Source organism: Meleagris gallopavo, chromosome 11, assembly GCF_905368555.1.
Source record: "Meleagris gallopavo chromosome 11, MGAL_WU_HG_1.1, whole genome shotgun sequence".
NCBI lineage: Eukaryota > Metazoa > Chordata > Aves > Galliformes > Phasianidae > Meleagris > Meleagris gallopavo.
Genome location: NC_139414.1, coordinates 22,874,744 through 22,898,553, shown reverse-complemented (window position 1 = coordinate 22,898,553; position 23,810 = coordinate 22,874,744). Strand labels below are relative to the sequence as shown.

The 23,810-nt window shown below is 51.0% G+C and overlaps 2 protein-coding genes across 3 annotated transcripts; both read left to right on the top strand.

Moving 5' to 3' along the window:
- Window positions 1-7,154: 7,154 nt before the first annotated feature.
- Window positions 7,155-13,648, top strand: LOC100548100 (arylacetamide deacetylase). Its single transcript, XM_003209279.5, has 6 exons — window positions 7,155-7,349; window positions 7,444-7,642; window positions 9,246-9,468; window positions 10,631-10,700; window positions 11,163-11,334; window positions 11,863-13,648. The coding sequence occupies exons 2-6, from the start codon at window positions 7,505-7,507 to the stop codon at window positions 12,469-12,471; spliced, it is 1,212 nt and encodes a 403-aa protein (XP_003209327.2). The 5' UTR covers window positions 7,155-7,349; window positions 7,444-7,504; the 3' UTR covers window positions 12,472-13,648.
- Window positions 13,649-13,789: 141 nt separating this feature from the next.
- Window positions 13,790-19,820, top strand: SUCNR1 (succinate receptor 1). Of its 2 annotated transcripts, XM_085233346.1 has the most exons (3): window positions 13,790-16,200; window positions 16,352-17,263; window positions 18,593-19,820. In XM_085233346.1, the coding sequence occupies exons 2-3, from the start codon at window positions 17,261-17,263 to the stop codon at window positions 19,541-19,543; spliced, it is 954 nt and encodes a 317-aa protein (XP_085089472.1). In that variant the 5' UTR covers window positions 13,790-16,200; window positions 16,352-17,260; the 3' UTR covers window positions 19,544-19,820. The 2 variants fall into 2 exon arrangements, with proteins under 2 accessions (XP_085089472.1, XP_085089474.1); XM_085233348.1 differs by lacking the exon at window positions 13,790-16,200 and having other exon boundaries at window positions 16,223-17,263.
- Window positions 19,821-23,810: the final 3,990 nt, after the last annotated feature.

The following is a 23,810-nucleotide window of genomic DNA, read 5'->3' as shown; positions in this document are numbered from 1 at the left end:
CTGAAAACCTGACCAAGGGAAGTGCTGCTCTTGCTGAAGCACCGCAGTGGGCAGCTGAGTGGGGAGCACTGCCAGGAGGCCGGCTGGAGGACACGGGGCTGGGGAAGCACTCTGGGCACATCCCAACCTGGTAATGCTGCTGACTGGCAGGCCTTCCTACTTGGTGTTGAAGTAGGGAAGGAAATACATGTAGAAAATGCCTAATCTACAGGAAACCAGCACAGAAAAAATGTTAGGGATAGTAAATTTCCCCTAAGGTTATTGGTTCTGCACAGTGCTGTGCAGCAGATCTTGACAGGACCGGTTCAGGATCCTCCATGGAGCTGCAGCCAGCAGTCTGGGCGGGATGGAGCCGTGCCACATGTGGGTCAGAGTGAGATGCTGAGGACCTGTCTGTTGAGCAGCAGAAGAAGTGGACAATGTCTTATCCTACCTGCTCCCCCTTGGGATCTGTCTGGTTGAGGTGATGCTGCAGTTGCAGAGCAGCCATCAGAAATGAGGAAGGGGACAGCCTTTGTCCTGCAATCCAGCTCAGCCCTGCATAGGGCTTTTGCCACCTTCCAGGTGCAGTGTGAGAAGTAGAGCTGTGGCATGTTGCAGGCAGCTGGAAGTAATGGCTGGGCTGTTTCTGGAAGTGGCTGCCAGCGAAGTACTCTGCAGTGCTCTCTGCTCTACAGTTGGCTCTGTGATTGCCTCCAGAATAAATCCGCTTGGGAAGCTGAAGCCAGAATTGATGTTTCTAGCCAGAAAGAATGCAGTCTATGGAAAAACAGTAAAAGTTTCTGGTTAAGGCAGGATTACAGCAGGGATGATACTAAAAGATCCTGCTTATGGTAGGGTTATAGGAGGGATGAAGTTTCACAGGAACTCAGAGTTTCCACTTATGCAGACTGTGATAATTTTATATGTACCTCTTTGAGATTTGCTAGGCGACCTTTTCTGAGGCTGACTTCTCTTCTCTTGTTTTGTAGAAGCAAACTGTAACTCATTTTACAATTTGAATAATACTGTTTTCTGGTAAAATAAGGTTTTACTAGAGTTATCAAAGCTGTGGGCAGATCTTTTAAATTTAGGTGCATCAGAGTGTCTGAACAACTGTATTTAGTTCTGGCGTTGGCTGCGGGTTCTCTTGCAGCTGGTTCATTTTACATAGGAAAAAAATGTAGGATGCACTCTCTGCAAAGTTCTTACAATGGACTGAGCTGAAAGCAGCCTGGAGCAGTGGGATGTGAGCTGCCTGGCGGTGTTTGGGCTGAGCAGGGAGGCAAATCTCTGCTCTGCTCTTATTTTCCCATGGCAAAGTGCAGACTCCTGGAACCTACTTAGCATTTACAGAAGCGGTTGGAGAATTATTTGCTTAGCTTGCATTGTTATTAGTCAGAAGTGCTTTTATAAAAGTCTCAGTGAGTTATGGTTATAGAGAATTTCCACTTCCTAATGTTCAGTGAGAAGTATTGGAGCTGGCTTTGCTGCTGCTGAGAAACCGAAGCCACAGAGGTGATGGGGCTGACAGACTCAGTGCCATTACTGCAATTGCAAACACACTGAGGTCACTCCAGTCTGGGCTGGAGAACCTGGAGGCTCTTACAGAAGACCTCCCAGGAGTTCTGCTGCAGCACTGGCACCAGCTGGATGTGGAGGTGCTTAGAGACATACATTTCTGTTCAATGAACTTTCAAGTAACGAACACAGATATTGTAAATTCATGCCCCTAATTATTACCAGAAATATCTGACATGTTTCCCATTGAAAACAGGTGTGTTTCCGAGGCCTCTTGGTGCTTCCTGCACTGTTACCTCGTTCTGCTTCTCGCACTGCTTGGATGGTTGCAGTAATGGAGCTGCTGTCAGCAGACCCTGCTCTGCACTTTGCCCTCTCAGGTGCTGTGCTGGTGGGATGCTGAAGTGTTAGAGTAGATTTTGTGTCAGCAGACCGTTGGCTGCATTGTTAAAGCAATGCTGAGTTCAAACAGCTCCAGTAGTCTGTGTGGTATCATTGATCTGCAGCCAGGACAACGGAAGCACTGTGAGTGGTGAATGGCCTGGTAGCCAACAGGTCAGATAGTGGGGTGTTAGGGAACTCGAGATTGAGAGGAGATAAAAACCCAAAGCCAGTGTGCAGAATAAGCTGATTAGCTCGGTGTAAACACGGAGAGTAATTATTCCCTGTGAGGTCAGCATTGTTGCGAAGGCTCTGCACTCATTCAGTGTGAGTAATACAGTGTATTTTAGACTGAAAAATCCTGTCTGGCAAAGCATCTTTTGGAAGGTATCCTAAAAGCGGTTCACTCGTTGTCATTTTCAATTTAAGTTCATGGATTTGTGGTAGTGATTCCAAAAGCAGCTGGGTACAATCAGGGCACGGGCAGAGCTCTGATGGAGCCTACAAAGGCTGAGGTGAGGCTTGAGGCAGAACGTGCTGCCTGCAAACACTCCTGAAAGGATAAAATGGGAAACCAGAATGAGGTATTACTTTGGGAAAAATGAAATCTAGGCTGTCTGCCTCTGCCACGCTACAGCTTCCTGAGGTGGGATTTGTAAGTGGGACCAAAGGATGTGGAGCGTCCTACAGCTGTGGTGGAATGCACGAGCTGCCCAGAGATGTTCACTCTGGGTTCGTGCATAATAAACAAAATACTGCCAATTATGAAAGGCTGGATTGTTACCTTAGAGAAGTTGTACTGCATTTTAAAATATCTGTATTTCTTCAGATGCTTCCTGCCACACAGAGAGACAAGTCTAGGAGTTGAAGTCTTTGTTCCTTTGGCTCCATGGCTGTACGCTGTCCTTATTTTCACAAGTTCCAGGAGGGTAATAATACCTTAGTTTAATCTGTGTTGACAGTCTTAGCTCTATCACAGCAAGGCTATTTGCTTTGGAAAGTACTCGTGTTTGGATGCCCTATTTTTTCCACCCACTCCAAGTGTGGTTCAGCTCCCTCGATTAATCTTAGCTGTCAGATTTGAGCACAGCTGTGCAGAGGGATGTCCTGGCACCAGGTAGTGAGGCTGCATTTACATAGCAGGAAGAATATTGAAAACATAAGGACAATAATTTGCTCAGGTAGTGCTGTGGGGAATTTAGGATGACGAACTGCAGTGGTATATACACATGGATACTCTCAGATGACATCAACCTGTCCTCCTTCCCTGCTTTCCTTCTGAGTGCTGTTACCCAAAGCAGAGCTTTCAGGAATTTAAAGTAGTAGAAAAAAGTTTTCTCTACTTGAGTATGGATTCCTTCAGAACAGATCATAAAGAGCAGTGCTGACTTCAGACAGCACTATGTTAGCAGGAATGTCAGTGTAGAATTTGGTTTCTACTCATCTCCCTGGTCTGAAGGAGACGCAACGCAGGGCCCCCGCAGTGCTGATGTGCTGTCCTGCAGGTGGAGGATATTCTCAGCTCTGCTTGACTGTACGATGTTTGAGGAGCTGTGAGTTAAAGCTGTGACTGCTGCTTCTGCAGCCATGGCTGCTCCACTTTCAATTTGCAGAGTCAAAACAGCAGATTTGCATCTATGTTTTTTGAACATATTTTGGCAGTTAGTTTATCTGAGGCCGTCCATCTCTTGCAGTCTGACAACCTGCCTTGTTAGGGCTGACCAGTTCCTGGGAGGGCTGAGCATGCGGAAAATCCACGGGAGAAGCAAGTGGAATGGTTTCTGCTCAGGATATCCTTGAGGGCCATCAATTGATGGGGCTGTGCAGGTACAAGCAAAGTGCACCAGGCTTCATGGCATTGCTTGTTTTCTTGTCAGTGCACTTACTGCTCATCGCATACTTGTGTCGGATCTAGTACCCTTGGAACAAACTAGCTGCAGAGCAGCACCAGGTGCTGTGTGGTTCTGACAGCAGCTGGCTAACGATGTGCCTCTGTTCTGAGCCCACCCCCCACATGCCTTTGGTGACATGGTGTGATGAAGAGCTGCTGGTGTGCTGCACAGAACATCAGATTTCCCCTTATATTGTGGCTGCAGGAACTCAGCGCTGCTTGCTTAAAAACATCTCCAAGTGTTCAACTGAAAGACAAACAGCAAAAGTAAGGAAATTCTGGTTTTCATTATGCCTCTGCCTCATCTGCTATTGGAATTACTGTTCGGAATGGCTCCGACTTCAGTTGCTTTAATCCCCCTGATGTTCCACAGCAGCTCAACAGGAACACGTACAGACCTCCGCTCTGAGCCGTGTCTCTCCCATTCATCATCCCAGTGTGCCCGTAGGCTCGCCAGCACCCGTGGCTTATTTGTGTCAGAAATTGCCCTTCAGAATGTGTCCATGCATGTGTATCCTCACACTCATAAGAAGTAAAAAGTGATGTTTAAGTCCAATCTTTCATTTTGAAAATATCAGAACAAAATACTGATTTGTTTGAAATCCTGCTTTCAAATTCTGATGATAATGAGCTCTTTGGAATGCTTTGGAAAATGATCCCAACACTTTAACAGTGTCAGGACCCTACCCTGTTTCTGGAGTTGCTGCTTTGTTGTGCATTCCGGAGTACTGCATGTTGGCTTTACTTTCTGTGAGTTTGGTTTTGTGTTGGTTTTTTTTTTTTTTTTAGTTTGGAGTGTGAATGTGTGCTCAATACTAACATTTGTTTCCATTTATACAACTTACAATTCAGTAATAAACAACAGATGGGAGAACAATATCCAAAAGAACAATGTCCAAATCGCCTGGTATTAAACATCATGTGAGTGCCATCTCCTTTTATCAAAACAGGCCCAAATCCTTTCTATAGGCAGCACTAAAAAGTAGAGATGATGAGAATGAAGACAAGATAAAAGTGCTGCTGCCCTTTTCAAGGCTGTTCTGTAAGAGGTGCGTGGAGGCACACGTGGGCCTTGTTTGGGCAGGAAAAATGCATTAGGAATGAGTGAGCCAGTTTGTTCTTGCTTCTTTTTACTGTTTTTTTTTTTTTTTCTATTTTTTCTTTCTCCTGCAGGGTTGCTTGTCCTGAAGCACCGATTTGCAGCCCGTGCTGCTGCCCCTGCTCACCGCTTTGCCACAAACACGTGCTGAGCTCTGGCACACAGGGGATTTGTTCTCACCTTTGGGCAGTGAAATCCTATTTGACTTCTGCTGCTAGGAAGTCTTAATCCCCTGCAGCGGAGGACAACAGCCTCGGCTGCTTTATTTACCGAGAGAAGATGAGAAGGCGATTTGTGCTGTGAGAAATACCGTGGTACCGGGCAGCTCTTGTGCTCGGGGGGAGGAGCAGCCACGTGCTTCCAGCTGCCCAAAGGCCCGGAGTGCGGCAGGGCTTTTCGAGGACTAAAATCTCGGCAGCCAGGTGGGGTGGCTGGACAAACCTGGACATCTCCTGCTTGAGCTGCTGCTGCTAGCAGTGCTCGTCTGCCTGTGGCGTGGGGTTGTCTGGGTTGCTTTCACATTTGCATCCTGGAGCGGGTTCGTAAGTAGCTGCTCCCACCTGTCTGTGTGTTGGACGAGGGCTCGCTCAGAGCAGAGCTGCTGCCCTTCAAAGGGTGCCTTCGTGTTCAGTCTGCTCTCATGACGTTCACTGCTGAGTGGAGCTCAGACAGATTAGGGAAAGACAGCAGAGGAAAGCTTTGCATTTTTACAACGGTTCTGTGACTCGTCCCGCCCAAGGCGGCACGGGCAACCCGTACGAGGCCGTTCATTCTCTGCATCTCGGGAGGATGCTCGGGGCTCGCACGGGTGTTTCTCGCCACGCTTCGGAGCTCTCGAGCGCTCGGGCCGCAGCGGGAAGAATCTTCTCGCGGTGCCGCGCTGCCTCCCGGCGGCCTTTCTGTGTCTCACAACGCTGCCTCGGGGCCGAGCGGCGCGTCGCCGCGCGCTGTGGCCGCATCCTGCAGCGGGCCGCCCTGCCGGGCCCGGGCTGCGCACCGCCGCGGGTCTGCGGGAGCGAACGAGGCAATAAAAGGATGCCTTTATAGGTTAATAGCTTCGCCGAACTTACTTTTTTTTCTTCCTCTTCTATTGATACAGACTGTGCCGACAGCAGCGTGTGCATGGGAGGATTACGCCGCAGCTTTGATCGCTTGTTTAGCAGTGTACTGCTACATTACTGCTTAGGCTCAAGTCACGTCTAGTTATTTCCCTCTGATGTTACACTGCCTTGCGAATACTGTTCTGCTTTGGAGAATTCTGTTGTGCATTGTTTATTCCTAAAACAGGCTGCTTTGGACCAGAAATCCCCACCTGGGTGACTTCTCACAGGCTTTGGCAGCAGGGATGCTGCACCCCCAGCATTCACACGTGTTCCTCCTGCCCTGTGTCCCCACATGGAGGGCCCCGTGCTGCCTCAGCTGCTCTGTCCCATTACAAGGGCTCTGCTGACATGGGTGCGATGTAGGTGACTCAGTGCTGACACTGATGCTTCAAGATTGCCTTAGGTAAACAGTGAATACAATGCTGTTCCTTTCAGTGCTGTAAGGTGGGGCTGATAGCTGCTACAATTTGCTGGAGAGCTGCTTGTAGGAGATGAGGGCATCTAAAGGCTCAGTGCTGTGAGCGCTGGTGTAAGCAGGGGTGAACTTGGGGTAAGGGCAGCACATGCTGCCTTTGTGCCCTGAGCATACATCCTGCCTGAGCTGTGGGAAGCTGCAAGGGAGACGTGTTCCTGAAATGTGACAGAACACTAAGAGCAGTTCTGTGGTGGTTCCAAGTCTGGCCACATCTTTCTCCATGTTATTTGGTAATTTTGGGGCACTGAGCCTCCTGTCCTGAGGGCTCATACTGCTCCTGGTGAGGCATGTGATGAGGACAGGGCTTTCTCCCCTTGCTTTCTGCCCCACAGAATCCTCAATTGCCTGAATTATGACCTGTTTTATTTCTTGGTTCATTCCGTGCAGAAGTGGCTGTCTCTGGAGATGGATAGAAATCTTCTAGAGCAGCAATTAAAATCCAGGCTTTCAAATATTAACCAGAAGTCAAACTGCTTGCTGGCACAGCTGCTGTTGCACAATGGATTTGGTGTGTTAGTACACGATAGTGGGTGTGCTTCTGTCGGTGCAGGGAGTGGAGTTTGAAAACAACAATGCACATGTGCAAATTTTATCTGATGTTTGGTTCTGCTGCAAGCTGGGATCTGTTCAAACACATACAGTGGGGAAGCTGATAGTTCCTGAATGTTCAGAGCTCCTCTGCTTTTTTGTTTGTCACTTTGCAGCAGCCACTGCAAATGTTCCCAGGCCACATCCCATTCCTTGTATTTCAACTGCCTCTCTCCCCGTGAGCCCTCCTGCTGGTTCTCATTGCAGATGCCAAGAAGTGGGCAACTGCAGTGTGCGATGTGCAGTCGGGAGCTGAAGTGCTGACTCTGCATGCTCCAAGTGCCTGAACGCTCAGAGCAGGGACGTGGCAGGGTAACCTCTGAGCAGAGTGATTAGAGGAGAGCTCACCCCCTGGGCGGGATCCAAACACAACATGGGATTAACTTTGCCCTATCTGTTTTGCTAGCTGCTGAAAGTCGGTGAGAGCACTTATGTGATCGGTCCTGAGCAAAACACTGGTGGCAAACATGGGAGCAAAACTGTTCTGCCTCTGCATCGCCTTCACCCTCATGGCGTATTACATCTACAGCCCCATCCCCGAGAACATCGAGCAGCCCTGGAAGCTAATGCTGACGTCGGCAGTGCTCAGGACACTTGGGCACATGGTGAGTTTGGTGCTGTGATGCTGTGGGCCTGGGTGGGTGTAGTGTTGTGGGGAGGGGGTGGTAGTGGTGCTCTGTGGCGATAGATATATGGCAATATTTGTGTGTGATGCTTGCAGGTAATATATGGCAATGCACTTAGTGAAGGGCAGTAGTATCTGGAATTGAGTGCTGAGCTTAGTGCAACCATAACAATAAAGAAACTGGTAGAAAAGGTTTAATTGTGCTCTCATGGAAAAACGTAGATTAATGTGAAGTCTGATATGTAGTGTGAACTTGCATAAGCACAAACAGGTTTGTTTTGCTCTTTGATCCTTTGCAGCTGAAGCTCTGCTCCTTAAACTTTTCCTGGCTCACAGAGCCCCTGTACTGAGCAGCATTCCAGGGTATGCCAGCGAGAGGAAAACTGCACTGCTGAAGTGCTGTTACCTCTCTGGTTTTGTGGAAGTCTGCTGACAGCATAGGCCTAAAACAAACCGTGCTGGCTGTAGGGATGACAGTGGTATGGCATGAACTCAAACCATATTTTCATACTGAACTACCTGCAATCTTGCCTACCGAAAAGTGCTACCAGGCCGAGCAGCACAGAGCTGTGAGCTGCAGTCTGGGGAGGAGGTGGCATCGCAGCCTGTCCATGGTTACACAGCAAGAAGGACTGTGCTGTCAGTCAGCGTGTTGTTCCATGCTAGTTTTAACATGCTATGTTCTCAGCTTCTGCCTTGTTTCAGTCATGTAATGCAGCTATTTCATCTGAGTAACTCTTGAGCCCATGCAGCACACGGACAGAGGTGCTGCACTTCCCACCTGTAATGCATGTACCAGGTGGTGCTGGTCTGAGCCTGGCTGTGCTCGGCACCCAGCAGGGCTGCAGACAGATGGGCTCAGTTTGAAAACAAGGTCAGAGATGAAAGGCCTGGGGAGGAGGGGATCTGTGTGTTGAGGGCATCTTTCTGCTTGGCTGTAGCTGCCGTAGAAATAAATAGGAGGGAGTCTTTGAGGAGCTGTGGGACAGGCTTCCAGTCTTGCTTGGCCAGTGTTTGCGAGCAGCCTGCATGCTACTGGCACGGGCACTGGGCTGGGCTTGGCAGTGTGGTGGTGAGCCCAAAGCTGGGCCAGAAAATTCTGTCCTGTTCTGCTGCTGCCTCTTCCAAGTTTCTGCATTTACCCCGTTTCCTGCTAGTATTGCAGGAATTCTTCATTACTCCCCAGGGTGTGGGCTGGCTTAAGCAGGTATTTGTATATAGAATGAAAGCTACTATTTCTTGTGTATGATTTTGTACCCTTTCAATATCATTTTCAAATATGAAGCTATTGGTTGCTGTAAGGCTGCTCATATAGGGACAATCTGCGTTTTTTTTGTTTTGGTTTGGTTTGGGTTTTTTTGTCAGAAGCAGAAGAAACAGGGAAAAATCCATGCCTAATGCATTTAGCACATCAGTTCTGTTGGTAATGAAATGTGCTGGTGATGGGAACCCCCCTGAGCCAGCAGTGTGTTCAGCAGCAGCTTTGGAGCCATGTGTGGCATCGGGCGGCTTTGTGGAATGTGAGCTCAGGGAGCCACTGCAGCTGTGTGTAAAATGTCACTTCTGCTGCTCCTGGGCTCTAGGGTGAGGCTGCTGAGTGGCTGGGGCTGGCGAACTACATGGATGTCCTGATGCTCCTCTCGGCCACTGAGTACATGGCACCGACCTCAGATGAGAACGTGACTGTGACGGACACGGAGTTCAGCGGTGTTGCCGTCCGCCTCTTCCTGCCCAAAAAGCCAACAGAGGGGCTGCGGAGGGCAGTGCTCTACTTCCATGGCGGAGGATTTTGCGTTGGAGATGCAGGTGAGCTCTCCTGTCAGTGCCAGAGTTTGCACTGCAGGTCTCAATGTCCCACGGGGAGTCACAGCAGAGGATCAGGGACTGCATTTCAGCAGGACTTGGTGAGGAGTGGCATGAAGGGCTGCTCCAATGGCCAGCCTTTGTTACGGTGTGTTATCTGCAGCTGTGGGCACGGTTAGGGGGTCTTACAGAAGGAAGCAAAACTGAGGAGTGGCTCAGTAAGGGGGGAAAAAATTCCACACGGGGACAGAAAGAAACAGAAACCGAATGGGGATGCGGCGAGTGAAGGTTTGTGGAAGCTCCTCGTACCTCTTGCTCCAGGGAGAGCGTGGGATAGTTGTTAATCCCTGGAGTTGATTTTATGGAGTTTTGCAATATCAGAAGTCATTTATTACCACATCCTTCATTCTCATGGATGTGTTTCTAGGAAGGTAAGCGTGTTTCTTTGATTTTGGTTACTACTGTGCTGTCAGTGCTCATCTCACGCTTGGTATTCTTCCTTGTTGATTTCAGCAGGGTTTTCTAAAATGGTTTAATTGCTGCTATGCTTTTGCTATTATTATTCTGTGTGAACTATTCATATTTTCCTCTCAAGCCCAGTCACGCTCTCCCCTACAGCAAGTCCTTTGCTTCGCTTTGCTCAGTTTCAGTGCTTTACATAAAAGGACGCAAACGATCATCATTGGCCATCACCCAGACTGGCATCAAAGTCCTGTAGATGTGGCTGAAGTTCTCCCCAACCAATCCATAGCTCAGCTCACTGGTTGGCTGCTTGTTTCTGGGGAGGGTGAGCCAAGCTCTTTTTCTCAGGCAAACTCTTTCGTTTCAGTGTGAATGCATGTGTGATGCCGAGAGCTTGAGCTGACCTTGCTGCGCTTCTTGTTTCCATTTCTCTCTGCCATGAGAGCTGAGCCTCCTGGATGTTGCATTTTGTAGTGCTTGGAAAGTACTGTAATTTTTTTCGTATTTAATTCTATTTGATAGCATTCAAGTGACAGCTGGATCTCTTGCCCAGATTATGCTCTGAGATAACCCCATGGGCACACAGCCTGATGGTGCTGCTGCAATCACCTGAAAGCTTCTGCCATGAGGAACATGCAGCTGTAGATGAATTTGTTCTCCAATGTGTATTGAAATGGATTTTCAGTGACTCCTTTCATTTCAGGCATGAAAGCCTATGACTTTCTGGCAAGAAGGACTTCAAGCCAATTAAATGCTGTCGTGGTATCAGTCAAGTAAGAAATGTTCCTTCTAGATTAATGAGCATTTGAAATAAATGAGTGGATTTCAGTTCAATTTTACAATGTATTTATATTATACTTTTTTTCTAGTTTGAAGTATTCATAATAAAAAGCTGTCAAGGTGCAGCAGTGGGTGCTGAGTGGTGGTTATTTCAGGCTCTGCTTTGTGGCACTGGGTGGGTAACACCATGTCTGAGCCTCCTGGATGGACAGTCCCGCCACCGCTGCAGGCACAGAGAATCTGTAGAAGCAAAAAGGCAGATTGCTGTTGTTTTTATCAGATACGGTATTTTAAGGAGTCAACTGTGGGATAAGAACATCTTGGATGTTCTAGACAGAGAAAACACAACGCCGCATATCCATGCGTGTATTTTCATGGAAAAGAGCGAGGATGGGATGAAAGGCGCTCCTCAGCTCTGCAGTACTGAATAACGTCCCTCTGCTCCTCTCCGACAGTTACAGGCTGGCACCCAAATACCACTTTCCAGTTCAGTTTGAGGATGTGTATTCAGCATCCAAGTTCTTCCTGCAGAGCAGGGTGCTCTCCCAGTACCGTGTTGACCCAACGCGGGTCTGCGTCGCAGGGGACAGCGCCGGCGGCAACCTGGCAGCGGCTGTGGCACAGAAGGTACACGGATGGCTTTCCAACACAGTGCTACTGCCTGTGATTTCAGGGAGGTTTAGAAGAGGCTGCACGGAGAACAGCACACCTATGTCTGCGTGGTTGGTGCGAGCAGGCTGTCGTGCAGGAGGTCCTTCATGTTCTGATTAAGCAAGTTTGCTTCAGCCTTTTAACTGAAAGGGATCGAAACATCCTGAAGCAATTTTTTTCTGTTGTAGGGAAGGTGTTTGAAAAGGGAATTTCATCAGTTTGACTCCCATCATTCTCAGTGACAGCAAAATAAAAGCAACAAGACTAATTGTTAGCGCCCTTTGATCAATCTTGAAGTGCCTCTTGTGCTTACTGCGGGTTATTCAATTAAGTCAGTAGGAAGCTGTGCTTGGTTGGGAAGGTCATGGATCCGCCACGGGCACTGAGGAGTGTGAGGAAGAAGTATGAAAAGAAGTAGTTAATTCTTTACTTTTAAGATTTCCTGTTGGTATGAGAGAACCAACACTTTTTCACTGACTTTGCACTTATTTCCTTTATCTACAGCTGCTGGAGGACTCTGAAGTCACAAACAAGCTGAAGGCCCAAGCTTTGGTTTATCCTGCTCTTCAAATTCTTGATCTGAATCTGCCATCTTATCAACAAAATGCAGACATGCCCATTCTGTCCAAGTCGCTCATGATCAGGTTCTGGAGCGAATATTTTACTTCCGATCCATCTCTCAGGGAAGCGATGACCTCCAACCGCCACGTCCCGGCCCAATGGGGCCACTTGTTTCAGTTTGTGAACTGGAGCACCTTGCTGCCCGACAGGCTGAAGAAGGGCCACGTTTACACCGGCCCGGCGTTTGGGAGCCCCGCGCTGGCAGAGAAGTACCCGGGGTTCCTGGACCCGCGGGCAGCCCCACTGCTGGCAGCAGAGGCACGGCTGCGGGGGCTGCCCCCCACCTACATCCTCACCTGCCAGCACGACGTGCTGCGGGACGATGGGTTCATGTACGCCTCGCGCCTCAGGGCGGCGGGCGTTCCCGTCACACACGAGCACGCTGAGGACGGCTTCCACGGGGCGCTGACATTTGTCACCAGCCCGGCTGACATGGCCGTGGGGCACAGGCTGATGGGCGGCTACTTGCAGTGGCTGGAGGAGCATCTGTAGCCAGAGAGGGGTGCTGCAACACATCTGGCTCGTAGCTGGGTGCAGCTGAGCTGTGTGCGGGAGAATGGGGTCTGCGTGCTTTGGGTGTGATTGCTGTATTCTGTGCTGCCTTGAGGTGTCTGCATAGCAGCGTTTCTTGTCATCTCCACCAGGAAAACCACCTTGATCCAACGTGTGCTTTTTTGGTGCTGCCTTCTGAGCTTAGGATCCAGGCACTGCCTGAGGGCCTCTTTCTTGGCCGACCCCCCTCAGGCTGTGCCTGGTCCCCACTGTGCAGCTGCCTGGGCTTGGTGGGCAGTGCTCCCATTGCAGCCTGCCTGGCAAAGCGTAGGGCTCAGCTGGGCAGCTTTTCATCCCATCCCACTGCTGTGTCACAGCAATGGGCTTGTGTCAGCATGTGCCATCACCGTTTCACACAGCTGCTGCTTGTGTCTGCTCACTTCCTACCCCTTGTATCAGGTGCACCGCAAGCAGCGGAGGAGCAGTGGGCAGACCCAGCGTGAGTGGCAGCAGTGGGATCTGCCCACTGCATCCCTGCTGCCAGCCCTGGAGCACACTCCAGGTGAGCACCACGAGACTGAAGGGGATGGCTGCGAGATGGTGCAAATACTAAAAACGTGCACCCATCTTACTCAGTAATTGCCTCCATTAGGCTCTGTAATAGAAGGAAGTAGTGTAACTGAACAGCACTGGGTGCCCATCAGATAAGGGAAGGGTGCAAAGGTCCTGCTCTTAGAACAGCACTGCTCTGCAGTTATGTTCTGCTTACTAAGTGTCATGTTCTTGTTATCCCTATCACTGCTGCGCAGTTTTTAAGAATAAAACTAGGCAACATTATAGATTTGAAGAGGAAAGAGTTCAGCACTGTTTTGAATGAATGTTCTATCTAGAAGTGCTCTCTATATTAAACGTGAGTCCCTAAACTTGAGTGGTGAGCTCGTACGTTGGTGGGCTGTTGCTCTGAAGGGGGTTGCAAAACACCACCAACGAACTTGCAGCATCCTGTTTCTTTTGCACAAAAGCTACTGCACAAATGCTGTTTTTTCCATGTGTGTATGCAGGCGTTTCGATGGAATTATGTCAGGGTTGCTGTATTTTTGTCTTACATTGAATATGAAAAACTTTTCTGATTCTAATGCAATGTTATTCTTTTTCAATAAACGGAATATGTGGGTGACAGAGGACAAGTGAACTTCATAACACACGTAACTGCCACAGAGGACCAGGACTAAATTTAGGGTCATGAGAAATGTGCTGAGAAGGGATGAGTCTGTGCAGTACTCCTGGCCCGTTAACCTGAGATAAGCGTTTGAAAACATTAAGCTTATATTGTGAATATGTTAACTGCTTAACAATTTTAAAATGTCTTTTTCTTTGAGATGTTTATGCCTTCCTGCACTTCCTCCACGCTCACTGAACTGAGGAATGAAGCCAGGCAAAATGAAAGGCAGTTCTTGAGGTGCTTCGTGCCTACCGAGCCATCAGTGCTGGGAGCCGGCAGTGAGCATCCATCCATCCCCAGCCCTGCTGCTGGCAGAGGGCAGCGGCTCTCACCCCGCTCCTGCAGCTGGGTGCTGCTCAGTGGGAGGAGTGCTCGTCTCTCCAGGGAAATAGCTTTTGCACATAGATCCAGCCTTCCTGGATAGGCAAGTGGGAAAAGGTTTGTGCGGCTCGGGGCATGGAGGATGGCTGTGACGGAGTTTTTGAAGCGTGCATTGTTAAGACCTATTCCTGCAGAGAACAAAGTCAAATTGAATGGTTGAAACAATTTCACGACTTCCCTTTTTTTCGCATCCTGGACATAATTGATGCAATTCCAAATTACAGATGGCAAAGTACTTGGGGGGCTGTTGTACAGGACGTGCATTATCAAAACCCGTTATGCAAACAGCATTCCACATGCAGTCATAACACTTCAGGCTTGTTCATGTGCTCCTCTCATAAAAGCAGAATTGCACATAGGGAAACATGGGAGTGGAGGGATTTGGGTTTTATCTGCACTTCTGTTCGGCTCGGCCCGGGGATTAGGGCAGAGAAGGAATGAGTCACATTTATCCTGGGACACAGGTAAACCTGGTGCTGAAAAGGGAAAGGTAAACGTGTGTTGTTCAATCCATTTTTTGCAGCAAAGGTAGGAGCAGGTGGGGCTGCTGTGCCTTACAGCAACAGGTGCTCTGTGGGTGCGCTGCTGTGCCCAGCTGCTCTCTCTTATGAGCCCCGTGCCCACTGATCATTCTCCTGGTATTTGTTTCCTGGGGGCCTCTGCCCTGCTCCACGCTCCCACGGAGCATCTGGGTGGGGGCCAACCCCCCTGCTTTGGGGGCTCTGCTCGCAGCCAACCCCAGTGACTGAGCCAAATGCAAACACATCCACAATGAGCCCTCCACTATGTATGACTCATTTGATAGGCCTCAGTATAATATACACCAACTAAAGGGTCCTTAATGATGACAAATGTGCCTGACTGTCTTCCTCAAAGCCTGCAGGATGCTAAAGAACCGCAGGAGTTTAAAAGCACAGCCCTGACTGATGGCTGAGCCTGCTCCAGCCAGAGGCACGTCAGGCTTTGAAGACTTGCTTTGAATTATGGGGAGCAGTACGGTGAAGCTTTTGGAAGCAACGCTCCAGGAGCTTGCCTGCAGGACAGCACACCCTGCATGCATCCGCACACATCCATCCGCACAGCGCAGTGCTGCGCTCAGCGGGGCAGGTTGCTCTTTGAATTGCTGGTGGTGGCTTCTCTATGACAAGGTTTGTATTGAGGCAGCCGACTGGGTGACCAACTGGCCTTAAAAAAAAAAAGTCTGACCTCTGCCATGTATCAGCCTGCTCATTTCAATGCATCTTTCCCAAGCACAGGGTTTTTGGAAAATAAATCTCCTGCCTTTCAGCAGAGGAAAGGTAAAGCTTACCAGTTACCCAGATACCCCACGATTACGAGCCTTGTGGCAGTGTTGTGTCACTGAATTTCCTCATTGCCCATGTTGGAAGCTCTGTCAGAGAAACGTGGGTCTGTTTGAGTGCAATGGAAGCATGTCCCTACACACCTGGCACTCCGCCCCTCTGGTGCTGTTTCCAGGTGCTAGAGATGCTGGTGATGTTTTCCTTGGATGCCTTCTTGGTTGTTTCATGCAATTTTTTCTTAACAAAATACGAATATCTCACAACTTACAGCAAAGCACAGAATGAAGAGGTCTGTGGCTGTGTTTCATAAGGCCTACTATGATGGAAAAGAGCAACAGAGACTTGTGGCATCAGTTTCTAAATAAATGAACCATCCAAGATTTAGTCACTGTGGGTACCCCCTCCCTGGAGGCATTCAGGCTGGAGAGGGCTGTGAGCAACCTGCTCTGCTGGAAGGTGTCCCTGAACTGGATGAGATCTAAGATCCCTTTCAGTACAAATCGTTCTGTGACCTCACACAGAAGGTGGATGTGTGTAGTACTTTGAGGAAAAAAGAGCACTTTTGGCCTATCATTTCCCAATGTGTTTAGAGACTGCAGCTCTCTTCAGGTGGTGGCCCAGCACAGGGGGAGGCATTCAGCAGTGCCTTCAGGGGCTGCAGTGGCACTGCAGGTGAAGGCATTCTATGCATTCCAAATGTGTTCATTTTTTCTGATGCTTTTTTTTTTTTTTTTTAACAGAAGTTGTCCTCGATGTTCTGAAGAGCTCTAAACCTCTTGTGGCCAATATATCAGCGGAGTTGGAGACAGATCCAGAAGGTAGTAGGTAAGGCTGTAGTTGGACTTGATCTATAAGGCCTTTTCCAACCTGAGCAATTCTATGATTCTAAAGGAAAGGCTCTATCAAGTGTGTTGCTCCCCACTTCCCTCTTTCCTCTGAGCTGTCAATATTCTATACATATTCCTATTTGCTATAGGCTGAAAAAGCAATGGTCTTCTCCTGTCATCAAAATCTATGAGGTCTGCTCCAGCGAGCGGCTGGGTGGGCACATCTGCCTGCTGGATTACCACTGCAGGGGTCTCACGTTGGCTGCTCCCTTACGGTCAGCTTCTGTGGTAAACCTCCGTTCATCCCACAGCACCTCATCTGCTGCAGGCTGCCTCCATTGGCCATGAGTGATGACTGGTGAGTCGTCACTGATGGGTTGACCCATCATGTGATAGGTTTCTTTGCTGCCCCTTCCATTCTGTTTTGAATTTTTTATGGCCCATATCATGATAGTGATGCAAAGAGAAAGATGTTTCTCCGGTGTTGGCAGCTGTCTTCCAACAGCTGGAGCCGGCACTCTGGGTATGGAGTGGATGTGGAGCATTGCTGCTGGCTGTGTGAGCGGGCATGTGGCACTGCTGCACAGCTCAGGGCTGTTACTGCTGCCTGCGGCAGAGCCCCTGAGCTGCCCCACTAGCTGGTGTAGCAGATAAGCAGGCCTGGAAGAGGAATTCTGAGCGAAATGGAACCCCTATGAACTTTGTAACTGGCTCCATCCATCCCATCCTATCACTTGTTGGTGGTGCTGGCTGCACAGCAGCACTGTGAATTTGGCAGGTGCTGCTTGTGCTGGAGCTATTCTGGCTGGGTCACTGTGCTGTACCCAGGGCAGCCCACAGCAGAGGGGGGAACTTCTCTGCCTCTTGCTGGTCCTGTACAAACTTGGGGCACCTTCCTGGTGCTGTGCAGCCACACAGATCGCGCCTCCGCATGACTCATCAACGTCTGCATCACATGCAAACGAGGATAAAGCATCAGCAGTGTGCTGAGTTCTGGCAATTGGAGGAGTTCCACTGAGTGATGGTTGGAGTGAACTCGTCGAGGGAGCAGCCCCAGCATGGTAAGCTGCACTCTGTGCCCCTGCATGGGGAGCTGCGTGCAGAGCTGCGTGTTGTGCCCCTTCCTGCTCCGCGGGGAGCTCCTGCATGGCCTCATCCACTGCGAGCCAGCAGCCCCTCTGCTTCTGCTGCTTGTATCAACGTGTCTGCCAATGCAGAAGCTTGCTAGTTGTTATTTGTACTTGAAGTGTTGGTGTCACTGCTGCTCTGCAGGACCCCAGCAGCCAGGACCCAGGTGTGCCTGGTGCTGCTCTGACCCCAACAGCTCCAGGTCCTGAGGGCTCTGAGGAGCTCTGGGGCACACAGGGAAGAGTGGGTACGGCTGTGTATGGCTGTGGGGAGCTATGTGTGCCTGTTCTGTCTCATGAGCTGCCTGCAGAGCATAGGGTGTCACTTTGCTCCGAGATCCCCACTGTCAGAGTAACGTGCTTCGGGCACCAGAGCAGCTCTGAGAAATTGTGTCCTTATCCATTCTGTTGCAGACTTTGTGGCAGTCACATTGATGTCCTCTCAGAGCTGAACCTTAACTTGATATCAGTTGTAACCCACGTTCTACTTCCCTAACACTCAATCTTCCCCTGCACTCTGACCACTTTGCTCTCACTGGCGCTTAGTGCCCCTGGGGATGCTCAGCAGCAGGTGGATGTTTCCCTGAGGAAGAGGGCTGAGCACCTGTGCCTCTGCTTGATTGCTTTGAAACAAAAGCATTTACTTATCCGAACCCCCAGGACAAAAGCAAGGTTTATCCCCAGGCAACCTCCTGTGAGGTGCAGCTCCCCAAAGTGCTCGCTCCTCCCCACCACGCTGCTCAGCACTCCTACCTCAGAATGTGCAGGAGCGGGGGGATGTGCTCCACCTGCACCACTTCTGTGCCACCCTGCTGCTGGGGTGCCGGCAGAAACTTGAACACGCCATGAATGGCTCCGTCCATTCAGTAAGCGCAATCTGATAAGTTCTTAAAGAGTTCTGAGAAATGCCGTCAGTGCAGCCGTGTTGCTGAGCTCATCCTTCGGGGAAGGGACCGATGCTGTGCTGAGAGGGCAGCGTGGGTGGAAGTTGTGTAAGGGAGCTGAGGGCTGCCTGCGGGCTGTCAGCAGCCGGCCGCGCTGCAGGGCGCTCCTGGCTGCGTGCTCTCCTGGGTGTTTGCTCCTCGCTGACCCTGCCAGCAGCTGAGAGCAGAAACCTTGTGCAAACAAGGTGTGATCTTCATGCTCCTACTTGCTACCTGGGCTGGAAGGAAGCAGCATGCCATGTTGATCTATTACAGCAACAATACTACAACAGCAATATGACGGATTGTGCTGACTTGCTTTTTCACTCTGCCTTTGCAGGCTGTGAATGGCACAGACGTCTGCCAGGAGGTGGGAAGAGCCCTGCAGAAGGGTTACCTCTCCACCATGTATAGCCTGGAGTTCGCTTTGGGTGCCATTGGGAACAGCGTTGTTGTGCTTGGTTATATCTTCTGCCTGAAGGAGTGGAAAAGTGGCAATATTTACCTGTTCAACTTGTCACTGTCAGATTTGCTGTTCCTGTGCACTTTACCGGTCCTAGTGAGCAGCTACTCCCAAGGCCGATGGATAAGTTCGAGCATCCTGTGCCACAGCAACAGGTTCCTGCTGCACGTCAACCTGTACACCAGCATCCTCTTCCTTACCGTCATCAGCATCGACCGGTACATGCTCATGAGATACCCTTTCAGAGATCATGCGCTGCAGAAGAGGAAGACAGCCTTCATTGTGTGCATTGCTGTCTGGGTCCTGGTGATCCTGGAGCTGTTGCCGCTGACCTTCTTCCTGGAGACAGTGTCGCCAGCCAATAACTTCACATGCCTCGACTACGCGAGTTCTGGGGACCCAGGGAAAAGCCTCATCTACAGTCTGCTCCTGACGCTTTTTGGGTTCCTCATCCCCCTTGCCGTAATGTGCTTCTTCTATGTGAAGATGCTGCTTTTCCTGAAGACCTGGAAGGAGAGGAGCAGCTCTGTCCTGGCTCTTGAGAGGCCGCTCACCCTGGTGGTGCTGGCTGTCACCACCTTCTCGCTGCTCTTCACCCCATACCATGTGATGCGCAACGTCCGCCTCGCCTCCCGCATCCCAGCCCTCAACGTGTCCATGTGCACCCAGAGCGCCATCAACACTGCCTACATCGTCACCCGGCCCATCGCCTTCCTCAACAGTGCCATCAACCCCGTGTTCTACTTCCTCATGGGGGACAACTTCCGAGAGATGCTGATGGCAAAAGTAGTGCAGGTTTTGGGCAGGCTGAAAAGCACGGACAAATGAACTGCCGGGGAGAGCTCTGGCACTGGAACTGGGGGAAAGCTGTGTGGGAGAGCATCAGCAGCATGCACTGCTTTATTCTTTAGGTAGCTTTGTGCAGGCAACAGAACACACAGGAGCTGAGTGTGTCACTGAAAGTGCCTGTTGCCGATTTGTTTCCAGCAGGACAGAGGTAGGGTCAGCTGGCAGTGGGCAGCCCGACACCACACCCAGCATAGGGTATGCTGTACTCTGTTGAGATTGCAAATAAAATATCACTGTGACATTTCTCAGTAGGAAATGTTGTTGTCAAACGTCTTTTGTGATCAGTGATCTGCCAGTTGGTGCCAGACCAGACCCAAGCCCAAGGGAAACACACTGGAGCTGGGTGCTGCGGGCTCCATGCAGAGCCGCCTTTGCATATGTGACTTCCTTGCCTGAACTACAGCTCCTGGGGGTTTACATTTTGGCATCAATAGCTGCGCCCATTTACATCTCCTGCCTGTTTGGGCTGGCACCAAGGATGTGCACCAAAGGAGGTATGCAAAGAGGTGGACAGACTCAGCTGGCAGAAAGGCTGGGAGGGTGGCTGCTTCCCCCTGTGACCGAGGCCAGGAGGAGGGAGCAGGGCTGGGCAGTGGGCCAGGCAGGGCTTGCATGAGCTGCACTGTGTGCAGGCAGCTTTCTTTGTGCCTTCAGACCTGGCTGCAGAACACCGGTGATGCACTGAGGAAATTTTCAAGTAAAAACAAAAATGATGCATCTCCTTATTCCTGCTGCTCCTTGCCAAATCTAGCTTTAAGATGCAAGTAGAGGTTTGCTTAACTTCAGGCGATTATTTCTGAGAGCAGAACGTGCAGTTATGGGCCTCCTGGCCCTTGTGCTCACAGCACTGGAAGAGAAGAAGAGCAACAGGGAGCTGGTTCTGCCTGATGACCCCCTGCAAACCACCACAGAGGGGAGGCATCAGGCAGCAGCTCCGCTCTGCAGCTCCCACAGAGCCACAGGAACGGGGCGAGGAGCTGGCCAGGAGCGTGGACGCCACGGTAGGCTCAGAGCTAAAGACCATGGAGAGGAGCTGGGTGCTGTGCTGCTGCTGTGCTGCAGGACGGACAGCCCTGTGCCTCTCGGTGAGGGGAGCAGCTCAGGGAAAGCAAAGCACCAAATCCTGACTCCCTGCACCAGCCCAGAGCCCGGCGGTCCCTTGGCAGCGGCTTGGCCCTGCTGCTCTGATGGGACTGAGGCCAAGAGGCCGCTTTAGCTTCCAAGTGTTTGAGTATTTAAATTCTGTTCCACTATTGCTCTCTTTCCAGATAACTCAGAGCTGTGCCCACTTGCAGCTGTTGCCTGCCCTAAGCTGCCGTCCCAGCAGTGAGAGCCGTGCTGCCAGGTCCCAGTGCCCCGCACAGCAGAGCAGGACGCGGCGGGGCAGGGGCACTCTCGAGGCCTTGGGCCCAGCCCAGGTCTTTGCGTTTTATTTTGTTCCTTTTTTCCTCCACTTTGGGTGGGGACAGAACTTGGCCACAGGAGCACAGCGGCTCCGCGGTGAGTCAGGCTGAAAGCAGTCCAAGCACGTCTCAATGGCGGTCAGCAGCCTAAAAATAAATGTTCCTTGCAGAGAGCAGCGTGGGTGCCAACAAGGAGCCCTGTGCAGCGCAGTGCTCGGCGCTGGGACGGGAGCAGCACTCTGCTCTGTGCCCATCTGTCAGGCACAGCGGAGTCGGGGCGGTGAGTGTGGGAAGTGTTGGGTCTGAGTGAGGGACCCCAGCTTTGTGCACAGCTCCTGAGGCGCCACCAGGGCTGCTCCTGAGAACTGTGCAGGTGCGCACTGATCATTCACAAACAGAGCTCGGCTCCCCGGCTGCTCCTGTGCTGGGAGGAGATGTGCCGGTGGTGGCTGAGCAGTATGGGGACATTGCAGCTGCATGGAGATGTGCTCCTGTAGGGACATCTCACCTGTCCTTACTGGTACAATCTGGAAAAAAACAAAACAAAACAAAAAGTCAGTTTTGTTGTGGCAGCCAAATGCATTCCCTGTGTGTGTACCTGGGCACAGGCTTTGGAAAGGACATCTGTGGGCTGTTGCCTCACATCCCATAACACACAGAATGGAACAGGGCTGTACTGCTGGCAGCTTTCTGCTGCTCAGCCTTTAATGTTGGAGGTGGGGATATTCCCTCACCTGACCGGTGCTGCTGTCTGTTTGGTTCCAGCTTTCTAACAGCGGTTCATCTCAGCACTGTTCCTGTGGTCCAGGAGGAGCTCTGCTCCTTGCAAGCCTGTACACCGCCAGCCCAGCGCTCTTCGTGTTTTATCACCTCCATGGTACCCCAAGGCCCAGAGACAGCATGTGAAGTGTGCTGTAAAGCACACACGGGCTTACACACTGAATGCGTCTGTTCAGGGCTGTGCCCACCCACGAGTGCTTCCCAGGGGCAGCTGTGGGCTGTGAGCACAGCACTGCCCGGCTCCGCTCCGTCACCTCTCCGTGCTGGTCCTGGTTCTGCCCATGGGAGCAGAGCTGGATTTCTATCTCTGCTTTTGTTTCAAGTCGCCCTCAGTGTATCCTTTAGGGAAGGAAAGAATGCATCGCTTGAATACTACTTGAAGAGCTGGAGCTTTTTTCCCTATGCAGAACACGGTGCTGAATGCTGCTGCTTCTTCCTCTGACGTTTAACGTAGTGTTTAACAAAGGTATGATTTTAGAGGCTTCTTCCTTGTGAAAGGTGTCAGAAGGGCTGTCCCTGCCCCCCTGATGGAACCAGCACTCCGACCACTGCAGCCCCACCGGCACCCACTGCCCTGAACCTGCTGGGACAACACGGGCAGTGGTGGGAGGTGCTGGGAGGGCCGGCAGTGCCGTACCGATGTGTGGTCAGTGCAAGGGAATGCATCCGGGAGTGAGGAAATCTGAGCTCAGAAGGATTTCGGCTGTAAATGCAAACATGGGATCGAAACACACAAATCAGTACTAAGCACCGAGCCATCAGCGCAGTGCCTCTCATGGTTTGTCTGGAGTTGGATGGGAACACTGTTGTTTATTGACTGTTTTTCCTTTTTCAGTGGTGCCACTTTGATTTGTCCATAGGACGCTGGTTTTGCTTACTGCAGCACATGGCAGGGCGTACGTCTCAGTACTCACGTTGTGATGTTATCACATGGGGATGGTGCAGCCACGAGGAGCTCCTTTGCAGGCGGTGAGGCTGAAAGTCACATTGTGTTGAGTGGGCATGGGCTCATGGAAAGGTGTTGGGAAATGGTGGGGAACTGCCCTGGAGCTCTGACGGCCGTGGTGTCACGGCTCCGTGGGAGGATGCTGTGACGAATGGAGGCAGAGGGGGATGGGGCCTCAGTTTCCACGGGTTTTCTTTCATTCTGAGTAATCTCTTTAAAAAAGAATCTGTCCTATGGAGCACGAGGGCACCCGGAGCACTCGGTATGGGCGATTCTCAGCCCGGCCCTGCACTGCTCAGCTCCGTGGGCAGAGGCCCAACGGGACGGAGCCCCTGAGCCACCGCTCTGCTGGCTGCCAGCAGTGCTGCCTTGCAGTGTCAGCGGGTGTCCATGGGGACGTGCGGTCTGCACACTCCTTTGGTCAGCTTGCTGTGCTTGCAGTCCCACCCCATGACCTGTGTCAGATGGCTTGGCTGACACTGAGGTCAGAAGTGGGAACTTTTTTCATGACCCCTGATGAGCTAAGTTTGGGAATGGTGAAACTTAAACCCAACACTGAATAACAGTATGGGGTTAGTGTGTGCCCAGGGCCTCTTAGTGCGGAGCTGCGCGGGTGTGTGGCACCTCTCTGTGGTGCATGAAAGGCTTTGGTGGAAACCTCTGGGCTGTGCTGAGCCGTGCAGAGGGAATGAATGCTGTGTGTGTGTCCGGGCTCCCCAGTGGTCCCAGTGTGTGCGGGTGCTCTGTGTGCCTCTATTTTGCTTCATCATTTCCCAGTGTGGGCCTGTGGGTTCCTCAGAAGCCAGAAATGAACTCTGCAGGACTGTCATGGCCAGCATCTCCTCTGTGTTCCTCTGGATGGAGGGTGATAGCCCTGGGCACACTGTCACAGCACGCTGAGGGAAGAGAGCACCAGAGCTGCCTTTGGTGCTGAAATAAACAGAGGAGAATGCATTTGCATTTGTAATTACTCTGCTCTTACAGCAGTTTCTCTGCTCCCTGTGAAACGTGGGGTCCTGAGGAATTCTGTGTCACTGGCTCACCGCAGTGCCCTCAGGCTCTGTCTGTGCAGCCCGGTGTGTGCTTCCTTCAGGAATGCTCAGAGAAAGCTTTCTTT